This window comes from Salarias fasciatus, chromosome 1 (genome assembly GCF_902148845.1).
Source record: "Salarias fasciatus chromosome 1, fSalaFa1.1, whole genome shotgun sequence".
Taxonomy (NCBI): domain Eukaryota; kingdom Metazoa; phylum Chordata; class Actinopteri; order Blenniiformes; family Blenniidae; genus Salarias; species Salarias fasciatus.
The window spans coordinates 12,254,505-12,275,368 of record NC_043745.1 but is presented as its reverse complement, the minus strand read 5'-3'; the positions used below and the strand labels follow the sequence as shown (position 1 = coordinate 12,275,368).

The 20,864-nt window shown below is 44.7% G+C and overlaps 1 protein-coding gene and 1 long non-coding RNA gene across 7 annotated transcripts in view; one reads left to right on the top strand and one right to left on the bottom strand.

Annotated features, from left to right (window-relative positions):
* The window catches only part of chd9 (chromodomain helicase DNA binding protein 9), a 77,394-nt gene that overhangs the window by 17,556 nt on the left and 38,974 nt on the right, over nt 1–20,864 (top strand). For 4 of the 6 annotated variants that reach the window (XM_030093928.1, XM_030093919.1, XM_030093910.1 and 1 more), the window contains exons 1-2: nt 9,543–9,925; nt 12,131–12,536. In XM_030093928.1, the coding sequence (XP_029949788.1) occupies nt 12,280–12,536 (257 nt within the window). In that variant the 5' untranslated portion in view covers nt 9,543–9,925; nt 12,131–12,279. Of the gene's footprint in view, nt 1–9,542; nt 9,926–12,130; nt 12,537–20,864 lie in introns of those variants that run through there. The other 2 variants (XM_030093888.1, XM_030093899.1) reach the window with 1 other exon arrangement.
* LOC115390191 (uncharacterized) lies at nt 8,405–9,279 on the bottom strand. Its single transcript, XR_003931653.1, has 2 exons — nt 9,145–9,279; nt 8,405–9,002 (listed from the first exon to the last, which is right to left on the bottom strand). It is a non-coding gene; the product is annotated as an uncharacterized LOC115390191 (long non-coding RNA).

Genomic DNA, 20,864 nt, shown 5'->3' with positions numbered 1-20,864 from the left:
GGAATGCAGGTTATATAGGTTACATGCTCATAGTTTTTTTTTTCCTTTAAAGCAAGCGTCGGTTACATTGTTCTCAGATGGCAGTTTGCTCACTGGTTACTGATTTGTCACTTCAGCAAACAGGTTTGTGTCAGTCGGAAGTCATTGTCCCGTCGCTATGGTTGCCGATGTCCGAGGTGGCGTGGGGTGCTTTCGCCGTTATTTTATAACCTTCAGGTTTTGATGACATTGCAATAGATTCACCCTTGTACTTTTTATAACTTTTGTTTGCCCTGAAATGTGTGTTTCTGGAACCAAGCGATGACGGTTGAAGGAACACATGTTGCAATGCGTGTTTCACTGATGATTTGTTAATTTTTTGCCGTTTTTCTCCCGTGCAGTTCCTTCCACAAAAGCACGCCAAACATGCAGTTTTCACTTATATACATTGATTTCAGTTCCTCTTTTCGGATGTATGTGTATCAAGAGCGTGTATAAACAGCGTGTTGCTGTAATAGTGACACAAGTGGGTTGATATTTAGTTATTTGCTCTACAATCAATCCTCAACACAGTGGCATACTTGTGACAGTTTTATCATAAAGCAAGCAGTTCTGCTCCGAGCAGCTCGCTGTCGTATTTCAAATGATTGTACAACACAGTTAACATGATACTGTCAGTTCCGACCCAGGGGTTCCTTCAGAGGGGACAGTGACTTGCGTTCCCTGAATTAAATAATTGAATATATTGAGAACAAAGTCTATTGCAAAGTCTGCATGATACTTTTTGCATTGTTTTTGTGTTGTGCAACACCCAGTTGCACTTTTCAGATGTGCTTTGCCCAGTTTTAGGTGATATTGTTTACATATTATACCTACAGTTATGTTCTCTTTTCTTCATGGTGAGGCTATCCTGAGTTTGCATGTTCTCCGTGTGTGTGTGTGTGTGTGTGTGTGTTTACTCGTATTTTTTTCCCTAAATATTTCACTTTCCTCACACAGTCCATAAACATGGGTTTGAGGTGACTCTAAAATGCCCGTAGGCGCGGATGGGAGTGTGTGTGGCTGTCTGTCTCTTTGTGTTGCCCTTCGATGGAGAGGTGACCTGTGCAGCTCGGCCCCTGACTTAACCCATAGTCATATTGGCTCCAGCCACCTGCGGCCCTCAGTTGGACGTTTTTTTCAAAATTCAATTTCTTTCATATAAATTGAGAGATATTGTGGTTGTGATCCAGTTTTTTGTGCTTTAAGGGGGAAAAAAGGAGCAAGATATGGTCTGTACCATTTGAGCTGAGATTTGCTCCATAGATGTCCACCCCACGCAGAGCAGGATGTGGAAATCAGAGGAGGGAGGGAGGGGGGGGAGAAAAAAACCCTTACTTCATCACATCCTGATGGCTGCAGGTCGACTCCACACCCGTGCTGTCTTGCTTGTGTGCGGATGTACAGAGCTGCCTCTCTGTGTGTTCCTCTGTACGCAGCCCTCCTCTCCCTTTGCACTGCTTCAATAATGAAGGAGTTGTAAAGGTCTGGCAGTACGCCCCTCGCTGAATCCCCTTCCACCACATCCCTCCCTCCCCTCTCTCTCTCTCTCTCTCTCTCTCTGTCTGTGTCTGTCTAGCTCTCTCTCTCTCTCTCCCATCCTCAGGGACCTCCTCTCAGCTCCACTCTTCAGTTTGCACCGATGTTCCCATTAATGAATGGCATCATCCGGCTTGCTTGTTTTGCTCAGTTCAGCTTCACTTCACTGCCTGGTGTCTGACCCGCTGTGCCGTCTGTGATTCAGAGAGCGCCTCATCATTACTCAGAACATCCACAGTTAAAAGGCAGTTATAAAGAGGACGCTTCGCTTTTTTTTTTTTGCATGTGACACATCATGTAACGTACACAAAAAGCCGAGGCTGTTCAAAATGCAAAAAACGCATTTCGTTCCTCTAGGAAGGGATGAATCATACAGCACCTGCAAAATCTGCACTTCTTTTGCTTTCGGTAGAAGAGTCTGGCTCAACAGTTTGTTTTTTTATATTCGATTATTTGACCATTTGAGTTTTCCTTCCCTGTTAAATTTGAGCATCTGCAATAGAAGCAAAGCTCTATTCGATGAAGAAAATGCAACATGTTGTGAGCTGCAATTATCTTTTAATGTCCACCAGACCTTTTCCAGCAGCAGCAGCATTTCCAGGAAGGCGGTTGTCTCTGCATGGATCTGACATTCAGCTCCTGATGTTTTGTAGCAGTTCAATCTAAAGGACATGCAGGTTGTGAATGTCATGATTCAGCTGCAGTAAGATTATACTGACCACAAAAGAGGCCTGCATTTAGAGCAGTGAATAAGAAAAATTACCCACAATGGACCTTTTTTTTTTTTATTTTTAATGTGGGAGTCAGCTGTTAATTCTGAAAGGTGTCTGTCTGTGGGGTGATGGCCTCCTGCTTTCACTTTGACTCATGCTCGGTGGACCGTGCACGCGGCGCGAGCCCTTAAAATATCATCTTAAATCTTGCTGAGCGACCGGCCTTCGAGCTGACACTCTGCGATGCAAGAAGGGCAGATGCCCTACTTAGAATCACTGCCTGCTTTTCTCAGTGTTTGGGGCTGACTGACACGGAGCCAGGCCACGTTTATACTCTGTATGCTTTGCAGCTCTCAGACCTCACGTCATGACTGTTTTTATGCAATCAGTGGAAAAACTGTGCCTGTCTTTGTGGTCTTTATTCAGTTTAAGTAAGATTTAAAAGATTTTCATAATTTTAGAGAAAGTTTTTGAGGGTTTTTTAAGGGTTAAGAAAAAAGTATATTTATTTTAATAGTGCTTCAGTTCTTGAGTGTAAATGCAGCTCCAAGTTACACTTACATGTAGCAAATATTAAAAAAGAAAAAGAAAATGTTGAAGTTTACCGTTTCTGTGGGTGGTTCACAATCTGTCTCCTTTTTCTTCATACCTTGTTTGAGAGGTCTATAAAAACAACCTGGCATTTTCACTGAATTGATCCAGATATGAAGCTGATTGTGAACACAGTTCTCTGCTCCGCCTCCTCACAGTCACCCCCTAGTGTCCGCTTCTGTCCTAGCCGGGTGAGTCAGTCCAGCATGGTGTCCTGCCGCTGCCAGACTCCGACTCCACTGTGTCCGCTGTGGAAAATCGCTGCGCTTGCAGGGAGCGATCCCCGTTGTTTCTGTTTGTCTTTAAAGTCATGGTACTTTGAGCCATGCATGTGTGTTTACCAGCTCAGATACATGAAACGTGCAGCAGCACACATGGATGAGAAGCGGCCTGCAGGCAGTGTTTTCTCAGGCCAGGGCAGCGTTCAGGGCCGGACTTTGCTCGCTCGTTCTTTTGAGCTTTGTTGAACAGGCCCATTTATATCTGAGGCAGCGTGGTGTTATCACGTTATATGTTTTGAGTTACAGGATGAGGCGCAGGAAGAAATTAGTATCTTCCTTCTTCACATGGCAAAACACATCACAGTATATCAACATGCACAAAAACTGTCATTGAGGCCTTTAGAATAATTAGATCATTTCGCCCAACCTCACCGACATTTTCATCTATTTTTCTTAGAATTAGCTGATCTGATGCAAGATTTGCAATCAGTGAAGTTGCTGGCTTTGTGTCCAGTGATGATCTTTACCTTTGTATAGTTGTTAAATTTGTTTGGATTATAACTTGCGACTATTTGTCACATGTGACTCCTGTGTCTCCATCGTGTTTTGGATGCTGCTCTGCACAGATTTGAACATTTGCTATTGTCATATTTCTTAGTTTATGGATCTGAAAAACTTCCAGCTTTACACAAATAAGGTGTATCAAAAAATTAAGGTACTGTTAAAACACTTAGATTTCTATGTCCATACGAGCCAAATGTTGTCAATACGACATAAAGCATGGAATTTGTGTTAGATCAATGATATGAGACGGTACAGATGCTTCTTGTTTCATCCACCTGTAAAACACATCCAGTTGCAGTTTTGCAGTTATTTTGTGAAAGGGGAATATCACTGAAATTGTTGGAAAGAGATGCAAAGGCCATTGCATTGGTTGCATCTTGTGTGAGTCAGATAAAAATCAGCCTATTCCTAGTGTTTGGGCCTATATATGGTCAGATTACTCAGAAATAACTTGGTCTTCTGAGTGTCACTGGCCAGGAATGAAGGACGTTTGCTAAAAATTAGGATCAGACTTTATTTTTTAACTGAAGGTTAAGTTTTCTCTATGATACCGGAGTTTGTTCACAACCTGTCTTCGTGCTTAAGGGGTGACTTTAGTAGGCACAGTCGTACTTTAGGCAGAGAGCAGCGCGCACGGCTCAGCCTCTCTCACTCTTGACCCTGAATAAAGGATCATTAATGCGTGGCGCTGTATTTAATTGGTTGGGGAAGCATTGCTTTGCATCCTGTCTCCTTTCATTTATCAACCTTGCACTCCAAGTCTGCCTCCAAAGTGGTCTTTAGCCAGAGGCCCAATTAGCAAGGCCTGTTCTTTTTCCACCCGCGATTACACACACACACACACACACGCACACACACCACACACACCTATTCACTACGTTGTGGTCTGAGATGCATTGTTGTGACGTCTGACGATGGTTGACAAGGTGCCTTCGATGGTTTTATTTGTGTGAGAAAAGCCTGAGGCAAATTGTATCTTTAGTAAACAACACCAGGAAAATGTTTTCACAGATGTGTGAAACGTCACAGAAAGGTGAACTCAAGGTTGAGGGTGAAAGTGATGAGACCTCTCCAGGCATGCTATAAAAATATCATTTAAGAGACTTATAGTTGGAGAAAAGAGCATCTGCCCGAACTGACTGCAAACACATCCGTCACTCGTTTATCAAAGAGGCTTGTTTAACGTTTGAATGTATTTCACTCTTTATCCAGATTCATACAGATCAGAAAGATGCATGTTTTTTATTGATTTGGTAATTTGCAAATGTTGCTGCCGTCTCTCAGGTATTTAATAACAAAGCTAATCGTATCAATCAGTCCTATGGGAGACACTGGTTGCTCTGCTTTAGACAGAATGGTAATCTATTAATTTGTGGACAAGTATCATTTCTACTCCCCTGAGTGTTTGAGAATGTCTTTTGATTTTTTTCGCCACAGATTTAAAACGTGATGATGTCTCTAATTGCAGCCTATCTGTGTGATCTCTTGGTCCTCATGGTGACGCGTGCGTGCGTGTGTGTGTGTGTGCGTCTGTGCGCGTGTGTGCGTGTGTGTAAACTGTTTTATGCATAGCAGTTGTTTTTACATTTCCATGCAGGAATTCCAGTCATTTGAGTGCAACAGTCAACAAGGCTGCTCAAACACAATGAAAGTCAAAATACAACTGAATGTACAAGTCTGTGACAAAGTAATAATTTTTTTAGAGTCCACATGAAATAAAAATAGTTTTATTCATCATTGACTTTGAAGTTAACTTATTTTATGATCTGTAAGAGTAAACGTATTTGCAGCATCTTCTAATTTCTGCTTTCTATCAAAACTGTAAAATTTTGGATTTTCTCAATATTCACGTTTTCCTTCTGTTTAATGTCTAAAGTAAAATCATCAGATAATGGCTTTGAACAGAGACATGTAATGAACATGAAGCATGATTGACTCGACCACTTTATTAGGAAACAAATGTTTTCATATGCAAACATAAATACAAACCTCTAAGAACCAAAGAACCAGTGCCGTTTGAGATATACCTTCATGTTATTCTAGCCTTAAAGACAGGTCTGAATACTTCATCGCCCTTTTGCTGAAAAAATACATTCATAATAAAACCACTTAGTTCTGGCTTGACTGGGTATTTGATCATGATAGCAGCGTCCTGTTTCACATTGAAAATGAAAGCCTAAAGTTTCACATAAAATCACAAGTTTAGTTATTTCACACAAAGCTGCACCAGGTTTCACTGGGACTTGAGACCTGCTGGTGGTAGATGGATGGATAGAAGACAGGAAGTAAAGAAAGCCCCAACTCACGACACAAACTATGATATAATCCAGCTTGTCAGTTTTGTTATCTGTTTCACCTCAACAGAAAATTTTAGCTTAAATGAACAGAAATGCCAAACAGAAGACTTGAAACACAACTCTGTTGTCCTTGAGCTTGCCTGAGGTCAGGAGAACGGGTTTCTCCACCTGCTCAGTCTGAATTATTGTTTATTCATTGTTGATTTTTTTTTTTTTTTTTTTTTCCCCGTTTAACTGTGAAAGTTCAGAGCCGAAATAACCAATAATCAGATCAAACATGGCGTCTCGCCTGATGGATAATGGATCAAACAGCTCTTTCCCTGCCATCCGCTGCACCGGGGGAAATGTCATCAGCATCAGGTGCCATTATGTCCCAGCTGGCTCTGGATTTGAACAGCGGGCAGCTAGCTGCAGGCTCCGGAGCCCCGGCGGTCGCTTAGCCATCTTGTCATTCTCAGCCGGTGCACTGCGAGCTCTCGGCTCTCATTTCCCTAATGGTGAGTTAGTGCAGACTCTCACGGTGGTACGGGAGAGAAATGAGAGCAGTGGCACACTAATACGGACCCTTTGATGAGGAAGTAATGGAGTGTTCACAGACAGGCACCTGTGCCTCTGCGGCCAGCCCACCTCGCTCCCTCTGACACATTCACGCGCACACACACATACACACACCACTTTTTTTTTTCTCTCCATCCGCTTCCTTTCACCAGCTCTGCTCCTCCCCTCCCCTCCCCTCGCCGTCTCCCCTCCCCTCGCCGTCTCCCCTCCCCTCCCCTCGCCGTCTCCCCTCCCCTCCCCTCGCTGTCTCCCCTCCCTCATGTGTCCTCAAAGGAAGCCACTCCCCCTCATACAGAGCTGCCAGGGCTGTTTGCATATTAACTGTCTCGTTGCCAAGGAGCTGTGGCTTCTTGCCATGTGACCGTTGAAGCATGTGTACATTGGAGACTGATATACTCTTTTCTTTATTTTTCTTTTTTTCTCTTTCTTTCCAATCTTGTTTTCACACAAACAAGAGAACATGTTTCACCATCACGAACAGGCGCATACGGTAAAGAAGTCTGTCTCAGTCGAGCTCAGTGTTATTCAGACTCCGTAGAGGTCTATCATCTCCCGTCAAGCGGGATGCCAAGTACATTATAAGTCTGCTCACCCCTGGCAGATACAATAATGGACGGCTCAGTTTTGTTTTCATTTCAGCAGTGACAGTTCAATATGTTGGATGCAAGAGGAAACATTTTTTGTCTGTTTATTTGAAAAGCTTTGACTTAACACCAATGGCAGCGTGGCTGTGTGAGAGTGGAGACGACTCATCCCGTCCCCCCCGGGACTGTACCCTAGTGGGCTTTATCTGACAAAGGATTTGTTTAGCTTGGAGAGGACGGTGTTGCTCAGCTCCCAGTTAGCATGTGGTCTGCTTTAAAGTCCAAACTCCAAGGCCTGGCTTGTCTGGTTGATCTGATGCCTGCTGCTGCACACACTTGGAAGGGACAGCCATCGCTATGCTCACATAGCAGCGATGGCTGTCTGTGCAGGAGGCGCTGGGCAGTAACATGCAAAGCAACACAAACCACAGAGACGAGCTGAGAGCGCTCCCCGGCAGTTCACACAGCTCCGACTGGGTAGTTACACCAAATTTTATTTAGCATATCTGCATAACATGTAATGGAAAGCCATATTGAACATAACCTACACACACTCACCCACATATTTCACACCAGACTTGAATAAACTCACCAGTAGCATAGTGAGAGGACCGAGAATGGAGCTCGATCGCATGGTTATAAAAAGTAACATTATATGGGACATGCATAGCTTAAAAAGAGTTCCTGCCTGGAGGTTATGAAAGCGCAGAGAAACTATTTCATGTTTACTCAAATCTTAGCAATTCTGGGTAGTTATATGTAAGAGTATTTCACATGTTCTTCTAGAAGTCGACTTGTTGTGGATGTTTTGTCGTCTGCTCTGACCGTTCAGGAGCTGAGGCTATACATGTTTTTTTTTTTAATGCTTTTACATGCACTCATTCAAAATCCCACCTAACTCATAAACAGCCATTTTATGCTTTTCAGATGTTTCTTCACTTCAGCCGTCACATCAGCTTGTCAGGGACATGGCATCAAAATTATACCCCTGGTTTTACACTGAGGTGGGCTGGAGCATGAGACGTGAGCGGGGTTGCTGGGTGGAAAAGGTGTCTGTTCAGCAGATTTTGCACAGTAACTATGGGCTGGAAAAAAAAAAAAAAGAAAAGCTGATAGGCTATCTGTCAGTAGCGCAGGCCTGACCCAGTAGTCCTGAGTACTGTACCTGGCTCTGGGCCAGCCGTGTGTCTCTGTATAATTCCCCATCCCATGTGCCAGCCCGTGCACATGGCCCCTGATCTTGCTGTCAGGAGTTCCCTGAAAGGACTTCTCACTTTCCAAGATTTCCTCTGGCTCACAAGAAGAGCTTCTCTTGGACACTTCCCAGTTTCCTCACTTGGTTTCTTTTTTTTTTTTTTTTTCCCAAGAGTCATGACAGGATGACCCGACCTTGACCCCATAGAAGTGACTGATCTCTGCTGTGCAGACAGTGTGTACCCGACAGGGTGAGGGACCTGGAACACTCTGCTGTGTTTATTTCTCACCAGCTCTACCCACTGCAACTTTTTTTTTTAAAGTGTTTGTGTGTTTTCTGCCTTTGGGAATAAGTTGAACTGTGTTTTATTCTCATTCTTTTGGAAAAAAGCTCTGTGAAATACCCGGCTCGTCACTGGCAGTAGCCAGCATGGAGACAGAGGAAGCCACGATGTTGACAATCTGTGGCGTGGGAGAAAACCAGTACTTTGGGGGTTAAGTTGTGAAAGTTAATGTAATAACTGCTAGCACCATCTGCTGGCCTACTTCCTTACAAAGAGAGAGAGAGTGAGTGAGCGAGTGAGTAAGGGAGAGAGGAGAGAGGAGAGAAAAACGAGTCTGGGTTTTAACGACATCTCTAATATTCATGCTGATGCATTTTGCTGCTTTGTGCTTCATTTTCCGCCGCTCAGCCTGCCAGAGTCTCGAGCTCGCCACACACGCCTCAGCCAGGGAGAGGGGAGGGCAGCGAGGGGAGAACCAGGAAAGATAAGTGGGGGGAAAAGGAGGAAAAAACAATTAGCCAAACAACAGAGCAAGAAAATACACAAAGCCATTTTTTGTGTGTAATGAAGGAGTAACCTACCTTATCCTGGCCGGCGAAGAGGACGAGGAGAGGAGCAGCGGTAGAGGAGAATCGGAAAGACCGGGACAGAAATAAGAAGGAGAAGGCTCAGAGAGGTACTGAGGGCGCACGCGAGAGGCAGGCGGAAAGAGGAATCAATGAGAGGGGAGGAGAGACGAGGCAGGGGAAGGCAACTCTGACACACACACACACGCTCGGAGAGAGTGAGGGAGCCGGACGACGGCGAAAAGCAGCACGCAGTGGCAGAATGAGAGCTTCCTGGACTGCCACGCACCTCCTCTACCGCCAACAGCGCTGCTCCCTCATCACCCTGTGAAGAGACAAACGAGGGTGAGAGAGAAAGAGGAGAGAGAGAGAGAGAGAGAGAGAGCTCCCATGCGCTCTCTTGAGCCCTGCCCGCTGGGGAGGAGGAGACGGACAGCTCCGGCGCTCTCGCAACTGCCTGAGGAAGAAGAGTTGACCGGGAAAGAGGAGGAGGAGGAGGAGGGGAGGCAAAAACGAGGAGAGAGAGAGAGAGAGCGCGAGCGGAGAGGAGAGAGAGGGAGGTGGAGGGGGGACACACATACAGCTCAGGAAAGAGTGAGAGAAAAACGACTGTTAGAAGAGGGGGAAAGAAGTGAGTGTGTTTCTGGGATGGAAGACGTGAGTGAGCAGCGGAGGCAGAACAAACCCCGGCGGAAAGGGCAAGGCTTTTGTTAGCCGGCTGGAGAGGGGGAGGAAAGAGGAAGGAAAAAAAAAAACAAAAAACACCATGTCTACAGTGAAGAGGCCAAGAGGAAGGGTAAGGAGCTGCTCTCAGAGCTGGGAGGGAGGGAGGGAGGGAGGGGGGAGGCAGGGGGAGGAGGAGGAGGAGGAGGGGGAGGATGGGGACGGCAGTAACTGAACAACCTCCTCTGCTACTGGCTCTTGCGTGCACTGCCGCCATCTGAACTCATTGCTGCCTTTTTTTTTTTTTTTACCCCTCCCCTTCCCTCCATACACATTTGGTTTGCTTGTGCTAGGACCTTATCAAGGCATACTTCACATACAGTGTTTTCTTCCCCCACCTCCCCCCCACCTTCGTCTCCGTGTCCATGTCTCGCTTTTCCTTGAACGCTGCTCTCAAACTGCTCTACAGTTTATGTAAAGTGTTATGATCTGTGTGTGTGTGTGTGTGTGTGTCCCCTCCACGAGTTTGAGCCTGTCAGTCACCGGAGAGCCCGCTACATGTGGAAACAAGGGGGGTGTGTGGAGCGAGGGGAAGGTGTCCGGCCCAAATGGAGCTCACTACACCTTTTTCATCAGCCGTAATGGTCCTTGGCGTCGTTTTCACGGGGACGCCGTGCTGCTGGAGAGATTGAAATCACTGCAGTGTGGCAGGCTGTAATTTCAGTTATTTATAGATGTATACACAGCTGCAGTGCTCTCAGTTTTGGTGCATTTTATATTTTCATGGCCCCCCCACCCCTTTGCCCCCCACCCCCCCCCCCCCCCCCCCCTTTCTCTTTCTCAGTCTGTTTTCATATCTCGTCGTTCTCATTAATGTGTGATCACATTCTTACACTCTTAAGCATTACTTTCTACTTCTCTCCCTCTCTCCCTCACCCCCCTCGTCCTCTCTTGTCGCCATTACTTCATGAGAACATTCCAGCGTGATCAGTAAATTTCTCCTAATAGACTCGGCAGCGCACACGTGAAAATCATAATGCAGCTCTTGTGTGTACATGTGTGTGTGAGCGTGTGTGTGTGCATTTTTTTTTTCCCACTTTCTACCAAATGACTTCCGAGTGGTCTGTTCCATCCCCCCACTTTTGTCAGCGAGGTTCAAGCTCATTCTTTATCTTTAGCGAGCCGGTCGGGGGGTGGCACCCCCCCCACAAAAAACACAACCACAAAAAAAAAGACAAAGAAGAAGAAAAAAAGACACAAATAGGAAAAATACCAGCATCAGCGCGCCTGGGCTATGTAGGCGACGCAACACATTTTTAGATTAGGTATCCATTATGGGTTCCCCTCTCCGCTGGGCTAAGGCCCACCACAAGGCGCTTGTGTAGGCATAACCGCCAGTCACGCCATCTATTATTCACGTATTATCACTGATATCAGGCAGGCTGGATTATTTATGTCTGCGAGGCTCACTGTAACCTGCCACATCCAGCCAGTGTTTTCGCTCTGCTTTTTGAATGGCTTACTAGCTCACAAGAACTGCATTTGTATCCGACTTCTCTCACATCACCACGGCTGCTTGAAAGTCCTCTCCACCTCAAACACAGACCCCCCCCTCTCAGGGCAAGTGTCTGATAGCAGAGTAAGATAGGAGGCTGGGAGTTGAAATGAGCATCAAGCAGAGCGACACAGGTCCACGCCCCCACCCCCGGCATCTGTGATGGTGACAGCAACGAGCTCTGCTGTCTGGGTGGTTCACGCAGCCTCCCCAGGGTTTCTCAATGACTGAGTGGAGTTCTGTTGGACTCATGTTGCGTCCCTTTTTCTGTTACGCTGTTTTCGCTTCTTCTGTAAGTATGATGTGTCTGTGTTTAATTAACAAATCCGACTGCTTGCTGCACTGTGAAATGGCAGATCTGTAAAGGAATTTCAGATTTTCTTGTATAATCAACCTGTTAGCCGCGCTGTACGGATGTAGTGGAAAGCATCTGCTCATCAGGGCTAAAAAATAAGATACAGTTATTTATGGTTCTTATTCCAGCGTTACTTGTTAGATGTTTGCAAAACACAGAGACAGCTGTTCTGAACAATATTCACCCCGTTTCTTGTGTATTTATAGCATTTGGATGTATTAATGTGAACGCCACTGAGGAAAATTAATTATTAGGAGGAAAAAAGTAGACCTTGGAAACAGACAAGTATCTTTTTGCTTTCCTATACGAGGATGTGTGTCATCTTTCCTTCCATTATGGCTTTTAGTCTTCAAGGTGGTATTTATGAAAAGGCATCAGAACTGTAACTACTCATTATCTTTCTCTCCGTTCTGTTCCTTTGTCCTCAGCCTCGAAAGAACGCTAATGGTCCTTCAAACAGGTGCGGGTTCTCAGCCCCCGATGAAGACCAGTTCGTCGTCCTCCTCCTCTTCCTCCTCGTCCTCATCCTCATCCAGCCCGTCGGAGAAGAAAGCGTCGCGCGAGGACGCACTAGCAGATGGAGTCAATCCAACAGGACAAGCAGGCGAAAGCCAATCGGATAATCGGAGGCGATCGCCAAGGCCCGACAGCGAGGGGAGAAGAACATCCTCGAGTGATGAAGTCGGAGAGTTTCCCCAGCTCGTCGTCACAGTACAAGTCCAACCGTGACCGCGAGCACAACGGAACGGCAAGGCTCGGGCCAAAGAGAAGAAGGCCTGTAGGAAAGCCTGCATCGTCCCCTCCTCCAAGCCCAAAGCAGAAGGCCAAGATCGGGTATGTAGTCGCAATGTTAGTGCTGCAATGCACTGCCATTTGTTAAAAAAGAAAGGAAAAAAATCCACTAAGTAGAGCTTTGATCTTGTTCTTTCAACTCAACTCGTGCTTAAACCGCTGCTGCATTTCATGAGTGAGAATGAGCTAGTGACATATGCCACTGGTTAACTCTGTACTGTTCTGGCATTTTAAAGATGGAGGGCTGGAAGGAATCTGTAAATCACTATATTAAGGAACTCAGTTTAAATAGAGACCACTAACAGAGTGGTGGGTTGGTTTGTGTAATTCTTAACGGCTGAGATTCAGGGTTCGGGACGTTTTCTGATGCTGTCTATTCTGTTGTGCGATAATAGTATTTTTAATGTCTCTGTAGGCCTGACGAGAGATTTTGTGTATTCCACTGTTGGGTCCTGCTTGTGTACTAGTTTGTACAAATTTTGATGATCGATTTTCTTTTTTCCCCCTACCCTACATTTTCTGCATGTGGTTGCCAAGATGGAAGCTCAAAGTTCAACAGAATTTACTGCACACCATAACAATAAAATGGGCTCAGTCGTCAGCATGGGAGGAGCAAACAAAGACCGCATTTACATGTGAGACAGTGCAGCCGAGTATGTTTAGGCAAGTAGTGCTGATGTATAGATACCGTAATCCGTCGCCCATCCCCCCCCACCACCACCACGTTTAACTGCCAAAAGCAGTGTGTAGCTATAAGCCACACCCAGCACCAGCTATTAAAATATCAGCTGGTGCAGATGTGGAGGCAGAGGCAGGGAGACGAAGGAACAGGAGAATGTTTAAATATGGAAATGTCAGATTGTACAGCCGAAAGAAAGGAGGGAGAAAAAAAAAATCCCTCGCATTATTGTTTTTTTTAAAGCAGTACAGCGAAGGCCTGTATTTTTGAGACAGAGTGTGAGAATGACTGACAAGGGTCAACAATAGTATCTGGCTGGCAGTTCTGTTGATTAATAATTAGATGAGCAAGGCAAAAGGAGAAAAGCTGCACAAATAATGACTTTCCTCTGTGTGTGTGTGTGTGTGTGTGTGTGTGTGTGTGTGTGTGTGTGTGTGTGTGTGTGGTGTGTGTGTGTGTGTGTGTGTGTGTGTGTGTGTGTGTGTGTGTGTGTGTGGTGTGGTGTGGTGTGTACTTGATAATGAGAAAGTTGTGTCAGTGCTGATGTTCGGAGAACGGCGAGATGACAAAGGCCTCTATCGCGGTGAGACAGTGCTGCTGGTGCTCACAGTACCTCAGACGTCTCATGATGAACTGAGACAGTGGTGCCCGATCTTTTCCCTCGGAGCCGTTGTCAAGAGAGTCCTCTGAGAAAGGCTGTGGATGGCCCTCTCCAAACTCAGGCCTTTAGGTTTTGTAGTAGCTTTATTTGACACCGTGTTATGAGAAGCTCAGAGCCGGCCAAGCCTCTCACCCCTACCCGGTCACTGGCGCCCACCAAAGGTGGCAGCCATTAAACTAAATGATTGCTGATCTGGTAGCACCTTCATGCGTGCTAATTTTGGATCATTAAATTAACGTTCTGTTTGATCTTGTTGTTTTTCATACTTCTGTGATCAGGAGGCTCCCTTTGGCGTGCTCAAGTCCGTCCACGTACAGCTCCAACTTGCGTCAGTTGATGAAACCATTAGCATTTAATGAAATACAATTCAACACCTGTTAGCCTTCGAAGGACAGCTAACAAGTGGTCAGTCTTTCAAATGTGTCAGATGACGTACAATCCCCGTTGTTACAAGTTAATGAGCTGTGCTACCCAAGAAACCACACTTGGCCCAGATTTGAAAACAGCATTAGATCAAAATGCAGGCAGTAGAGTCTCCTCATCGTACCTAATATAGTCTCAATCAGCCTTTTATAGCACTCATTACTTCATGCATTCCAGTCATTTAAAACATTAAGATATTTTTGGTTGGAAGACAGACTGAAAGTTCTGGTGTCTAATGGCCTGTTCAGATTAAGATTCGCATGAGTGATGTGGATCCCAAGCATGGACCCCAATGAGATAAACACACACAGAATAATCCATTACAGTCACCATCTCACTCGCGGGGTTCTTTATCCACCCTCTCAAGATTCATTTGCACAAGTGCTGTGGCTCCCTGGTCCAGAACTGAATTTTTAAACCTTCAACTAAAAGATGGAAATAAGGCACATTGGACCTAACAGTCACAACTTCCCCCAGCAACGCCATGCTATGGGTTGAATGCATGAGCTACGTGCAAGTGGGATTATTCTGGTGGTATTTATTCCAACTGAGAACTCTCCAGAAGCTTAAAAAATGTATAAAGGAGTAAAAAGGAAAAAAAAAAAAAATCTGTCAGAAATTCCTCAGTTGCACGTACAGGCTCTGTTGAAAGATCTACGGCGAAGATAAAGCAGTTCTGACGCCTGTCACGTTCTGCGCTTGTGCTGTGTTCAGATCTCAGTCAAACCAGCCTGGAGTTGTGTAGGAAGCAGACTGATATCAGCTTTCTACGCTCAGTCGTGCTCTACTTGTTTGGTGCAGCAGGGTGCATATAGCAGCATTAACACTTCCGTGGACAGCACTAATAGAGCAACACACCAGGGTTGCTTTAATCAGACCAGGCCTGACAAGTGTGAACACACCTTCAACGTCAGCAGCTGAACCTGCTTATAGGCACATCTCAATCATCTCAACTGGTGCATGGCAAGAGTGAATTCCTTTGAGGAATGTATCACATGGCCTTCAAAAAAACAAAACATCACATGTGCCTGAGTTCTGCGTTTCAGGATGATCAGCTTGACCCAATGAGAAACGTTCAGCAATCTGAGCTTCGCTCTTCAACATTATTATACGTTGAAAGTAGAAGGCCCCGAGCAGGGACTTTTTGAGGAAGTAAATTAATCTTCCTTGACTCGATTTATATCCTGATCCCTGCGGTGGAAAGGCCGTCAGACAATTCAGACTCCTCAAAAGCTACCTATCCACCTCAAAGGTCCACTGTGGGAAACACAGCTTATAGTCTGTGACCTTTAAGACTTCTTTGTTTTTGGGATTTTGTTTATTAACCAAAATCAACTCAGGTTTTGGTTTCCTTGACACAGCCGCATGCTTTCAGCCTGGAGTCGGTGTTAATGCCATAATATGGTGTTTATTAACCTCATTAAAGCCCGTAAAGTCTGAAGGATGGATTGTAACTTTTGTGTGATTTACGATGCAGTTTAAGGGCCTGATGACACACACAGTTGTAAACACTCCAACCTAAAAAAGTGATTTCATTGTAGACCGGCCCTCGCCTGAAGTGAAACCACAGTACGGCATGAAGACCATTTTACAAGACTTTCGAAGCTCAGTTTTGACCTCTGCCTTTGCCACAAGTACAGTAACACTATGTGAGAACTGGTCTGGTCTGCCTGTTATGCTGATTGAACCTTTGACCAGTCGGCCCTGTTACAGTCACATCAAATGTCATATTGACACAATGAGCAAGGACAAATAGAACCCTTTAACACAGTAGTATGTCCTTCTTGCTCGAACATGAATTCTGCGATTGCAATCTTGGTTGGTCACATGTGTATGATTCACATCCCGTCAGTATGCGGCTCTGCTAATGCTAGTTACACATGGACCTTCTGATCCGGGTCTCTCTTTGGTGCAAAATGGTGCAAATGTGGTAATGACGTATAGCTGTCTGTATAAGACAAGAGGCTTGTGGGAGTGTGTGAATATTTCATCTGAGGTGTGAAGATTCATAGCTCGAGAATCTTTGTGCAAAAGAAAAGAAAAAAAATTGAGCTTTTATACTATTAGGGAATAAAGAACTGAAAATGCAGTGAAGATCTCTTTTTTCAAGAGATGCTTGAAAATGAAGCATAAAGACCTAACCAACATTAATTTAACACTTGACAACCATGCAGGCTCCGTTGATGAAGGAACACACCTCCAGCAGCAGCTGTGAATTTCCTCTTAATCATAAATCATCAGGTTTATCCAAGCTAACACAGTGAGGAGTTTGTGTATTGTGCTCCTAAAGTGTAGTGACAAATCCAGCAAGTCCAGTTTTACTGAGGCAGGCCAGACGAGACCTTGAGTCATGAGGAGTCACAGGCTTACGACACTGTAATGTAAACAGAAACCTCCAGCATACACACGGCCATAATGTCCTGGAAGAGCACATGACCTGATTCCTATTTCAGCACAATTTCTTCAACACACAAATGACACACATTTATTTTTTTCTTCTGAAAAGAAATGAATAGACGCACTGGTAGCGATTGCATTTGGACTCAAGTCAGACAGGAGGAAGTTTTCTAGCTTGCCGGAACAAACACAGCAGCAGTAATCCACCCCGAGCCGGTTGTTACAGTTAGTAACAGGTGAGGGGAGCATCTGCTGCTGTGAATTTTTAATGATGACATTTACATTTTGATCATGGACTTTTATGGGCCTCTTTTTCAAACGCATAAAGCAACAAAATGTACTTGAATCAAGGTTGTAGTGGCGCGTCGGCGTCCACCTTGAACTTTTTCTGCACGTTCTCCTTGCTTGTCTGTTGGATGGCAGGAAGTGAAAATGAACTAATAAAGTGGGGATGGTGTCTAATTCACACACACTCGAATACGGTGCAGACAAACCTATCGTGCTGTTTACGCGTAGGTAACTCACTCGTTTTTTGACAAACGTGAAGAATTAGGGCGCTGCAGTGAAGAGGATTGTCAGTTTGTTTTGTTAGCCTCCCGAAGTGTCACTGGAATGTGCGCCCGCCTCTTTAATTTGATGAGGACGGGGCTCTGCTTAGTGATACATTCTGGTGGAGAGTCCTCTTCATATGCTTGCACCACCTAGGATTTCCCCATAAAATATTAATGCATGTCGGCTGCAGAGGTACTAACCTTCCACTGAAGTCATTACTTCAGCCTCTGCTCTGTCGAGGGTTTTGTGTGTGTGTGAGTCGACTTGTGTTCACAAAGCTGGAGGTAGCGTGTGTGTGTGTTCAATGTAGAGTGCATGCTCAGTCTTCCATTGCATCATCTCACTGTTCTTTAAGCAGAGAATGGAGCCTGAGATAAGACTATTATCCTAATAGTCTGTGTGCTCAAGGGTCTGTTTCTGCAGACCGCTGTAGCGTCATTGCTACCTTTTTGTTTCCACTGGAATCGCTTGTGCTGAATTACCAGGATTCCGTGCTTTCAGCATTACTTAGTTAGTCGCTCCGCCAGCTGCTTGGAAAGCGACTGAAGGGTCGTATCATCATGTGGAAATCTGTCTTGTTGGTGGAGCAACTGAATGAAAGCAGCTGATTTTAATATGGATGCGCCAGCCGCTGTGACAGGTGGGCAAGACCCTAACGAGGAAAAAAAAAAATTGGATATACAGTGTGTCCTTGAGCAATTTCCATGCTTCATCTGCTGAAAATAGCAATCGGGACTCCTGATCAGGCACATCTTCATGGAAATGCCCCAACCTGAAAGGTTTACATGACCACAGTGTGAATTGATCTTTCATTTGGACTAAACCCGACATGAAAGCCGGCTATCGTGGAAGCTAGTTTAGCAGTGTCAGAAAATGTCTATTATTTAATAATAGACATGGCTTTAATCAGTGTAACTGTGTAGAACGTTTATCAAAGCCAGAACATGGATCAAATAGCATTTAGACAAATCGAAGCTCTTTCGTGTTGCTCCTGGAAGGGGAAGTAACCCTGGGGATTCACTCGGCTTCAGCTGTTTAAAAGAGAAAAAAAAAAGCACTGCAGGTGTTTGTCCTGCAGCTGTTTTGAATCAAAAAGGTCTTTATTCATGTATGTCCTTGAGCATAAAAGTACAGCGTCACATGTGAAACTGATTGTGTAGCAGACTTTTGTGTGAAGGTTTAGAAAGTGTATCTATTATATCTGTGTGAGTTTTCCTCCCAGACACGATGGTTCATATTCATGTTGCAGCAGGAACGTATTACACACTGTATTGTTGGTAAGATATCTCTCGTGAGCCTCTCCATATCCAAGCTATTGAAAGGTAAATTACAAAAGTGATCAGCTAAAGGGAAGGCTGACCACTTTTACACAATTCAAATTAATGTATGCACTGCAGAAGGTCAGAGAGTTCTTCAAAAGGTACAGCATTTGTGTTTATTCCAGCATTTCTATTTTTAATCTTCTAAAAGACTCTGATCTGATTCAGTAGAGCTGAGGCAATGATAGATTTCAAACTTGCTCTGTTTTCCATATGCACAGATGAAAATGTTATCCAGCATTTTTCACCCAGGGGAGAGGCAAGGGTTACTTTCTCAGTAAGGCTTGACCGATCACAGATCTGTGCAGGCTGAAATAAGCTTTTTCTAGGCAGCCTACCTGCTGAAAAATGCCCCCATATAATCATCAGATGAAAGCACTGTGCTGCTGCTCATTCCCCTTTTTTTTTTCTTTTGTTTTCTCTCTACACACCCTCGTCTCTACGGTTTTTTTCCCCTCTAATATGAATTTGGTTTATCCATCACGCTGGAAGCTGTGCATCCAATGTTTCCTGTAAGCAGGCATGTTCTAAATATGCTGATACCTCACAGCAGCAGGGTAGTAGGAACATATCAAACAAAAATGGTGCTTGTGAGATCAATTACATGATAGAAAATGGAGGTTTAAGTCTAGTGTATATGCTGCAGTGTATAGCTGTTCATATTTTTGCACTTGCCTGCTGGCTGTCTAATCTCTTCTCCCCTCACTTTTTTTTTTTCTTTTTATTAGGAAAAGGCTAAAGCTGTTTTTTTTCTTAATTGTTTTCCTGGTTAATCCGTCACAGGGTGTGTACGCCTGCATGTTCACGCGTGCTTGTGTGTGATATACCAACATGCTTGTGGTCTTCTGCATGTCTTCTTTCAAATGTCCATGTTCAGCTAAGGATGTGTGTGTGCGTGTAAGAGAGAGAAAACGAGAGAGCTGCCCATTTTAGAAATGTTAGAATGAATAAAACAGAAATCCCGTGTGGCCATATGTGCCGCGCTGATACAGTATTTGTCTTTGAGAAGGGGCTTGATGGCGCCGTTACTACAGTTTCCAGTTGTGTGCTGTGTGGCACTGAGATTATAGCCTTCCATTCATAAGAAGGGGGATTTCCTGACAAGGACCTGCACTACTGTGTCAATAAGCCCCTCAGGATGAGAGATGCACACAAACACACACACACACACACACATACACACAGCTCACTTAACAGCGATTTTGAGGATGACTCAGTCACACACGTTCACATTTTTTTTTAGGTAGACAGACATGCTGAAGCACCACTATGCAGCTCCATCCAGCCTTGATTCTATTAAAACCAAACCTCTCACACATACACTCCCAGTGGCGGCATGCCAAGTAGGGCAGGACAACACTGGGGGGACAAGGGATGGGGGTTATTTGGCACAATAGAGGGATGGGAGCCAAGAAAGCTTTGAACAGCAACTCGCCCACTTGGAATTGGGAAAGCTCGCTGCAGCCGACCATCCGGGATCGTTCTGTAATGTCAGATCAGGGGCAGCTGGAGTCTGATTAGAGATGCAAGATGATGTGTGGAATGTCTGCAGGATGGCCTCTTAAAATCTTGATGAGGAGGCAAATAAATCATTTTCATCTCCACCAGTAAAAAGCATTAATGGCAGCCAACACCCTCCAGGTGGGAATCCATGTAAAGGGTACAAATAAGAGGTGGAGTGGAAGAATGGCAGATGAAGGCTGAAGACAGCGGGAGGAGGAGGACTGGAGCAACGGCTCTGCTGGTCTGATTATTAAAACAAGCTTGAATTTTCCACAGGAAACAAATGAACAGAAACATTTATATATCTTCAACATACATGATTTAAAAGAAAAAGAAAATAAGAGTGCGAATGTGACTCAACGGGAATCAAGTGTAATTGAACTGCCGTCAACACTGCGGCTTCCTTGTGTCACTTGCTGTTTTAATTATCGAAAAACCACCATTTCATTTCTCCCTGGAAAAAAAAAAAAAACCAAAGCAATTATCACTAAAGACGGCCACAGTTTGACTCGTTCTATCCAGAAAGCATCAGGTTTTGAGCCATTTTAGTGCTCAGTAAGTTCACAATGGCTGGTTTTCAGATTCAGATGGGCCATCCAAGTGCAAATCAAGGATGAGCCTCAATTAGATATTTAATGCACCAGGGCTGCTTGGATTTAAGTCTTTCTCTTACTTGTGGGATATCAGTAGTAGTTTCCTGGTTAGGTAGCAGCCACAGAGTTGGATCAGTTCACTCTATACAAGCTGTTCACATCTATGAGATTGTGCTGAGCTGCATCACATGCTTTCTTTTTGTGCACTCTTTTTTGTTGAAGAAAAACTATATTATCTGCACA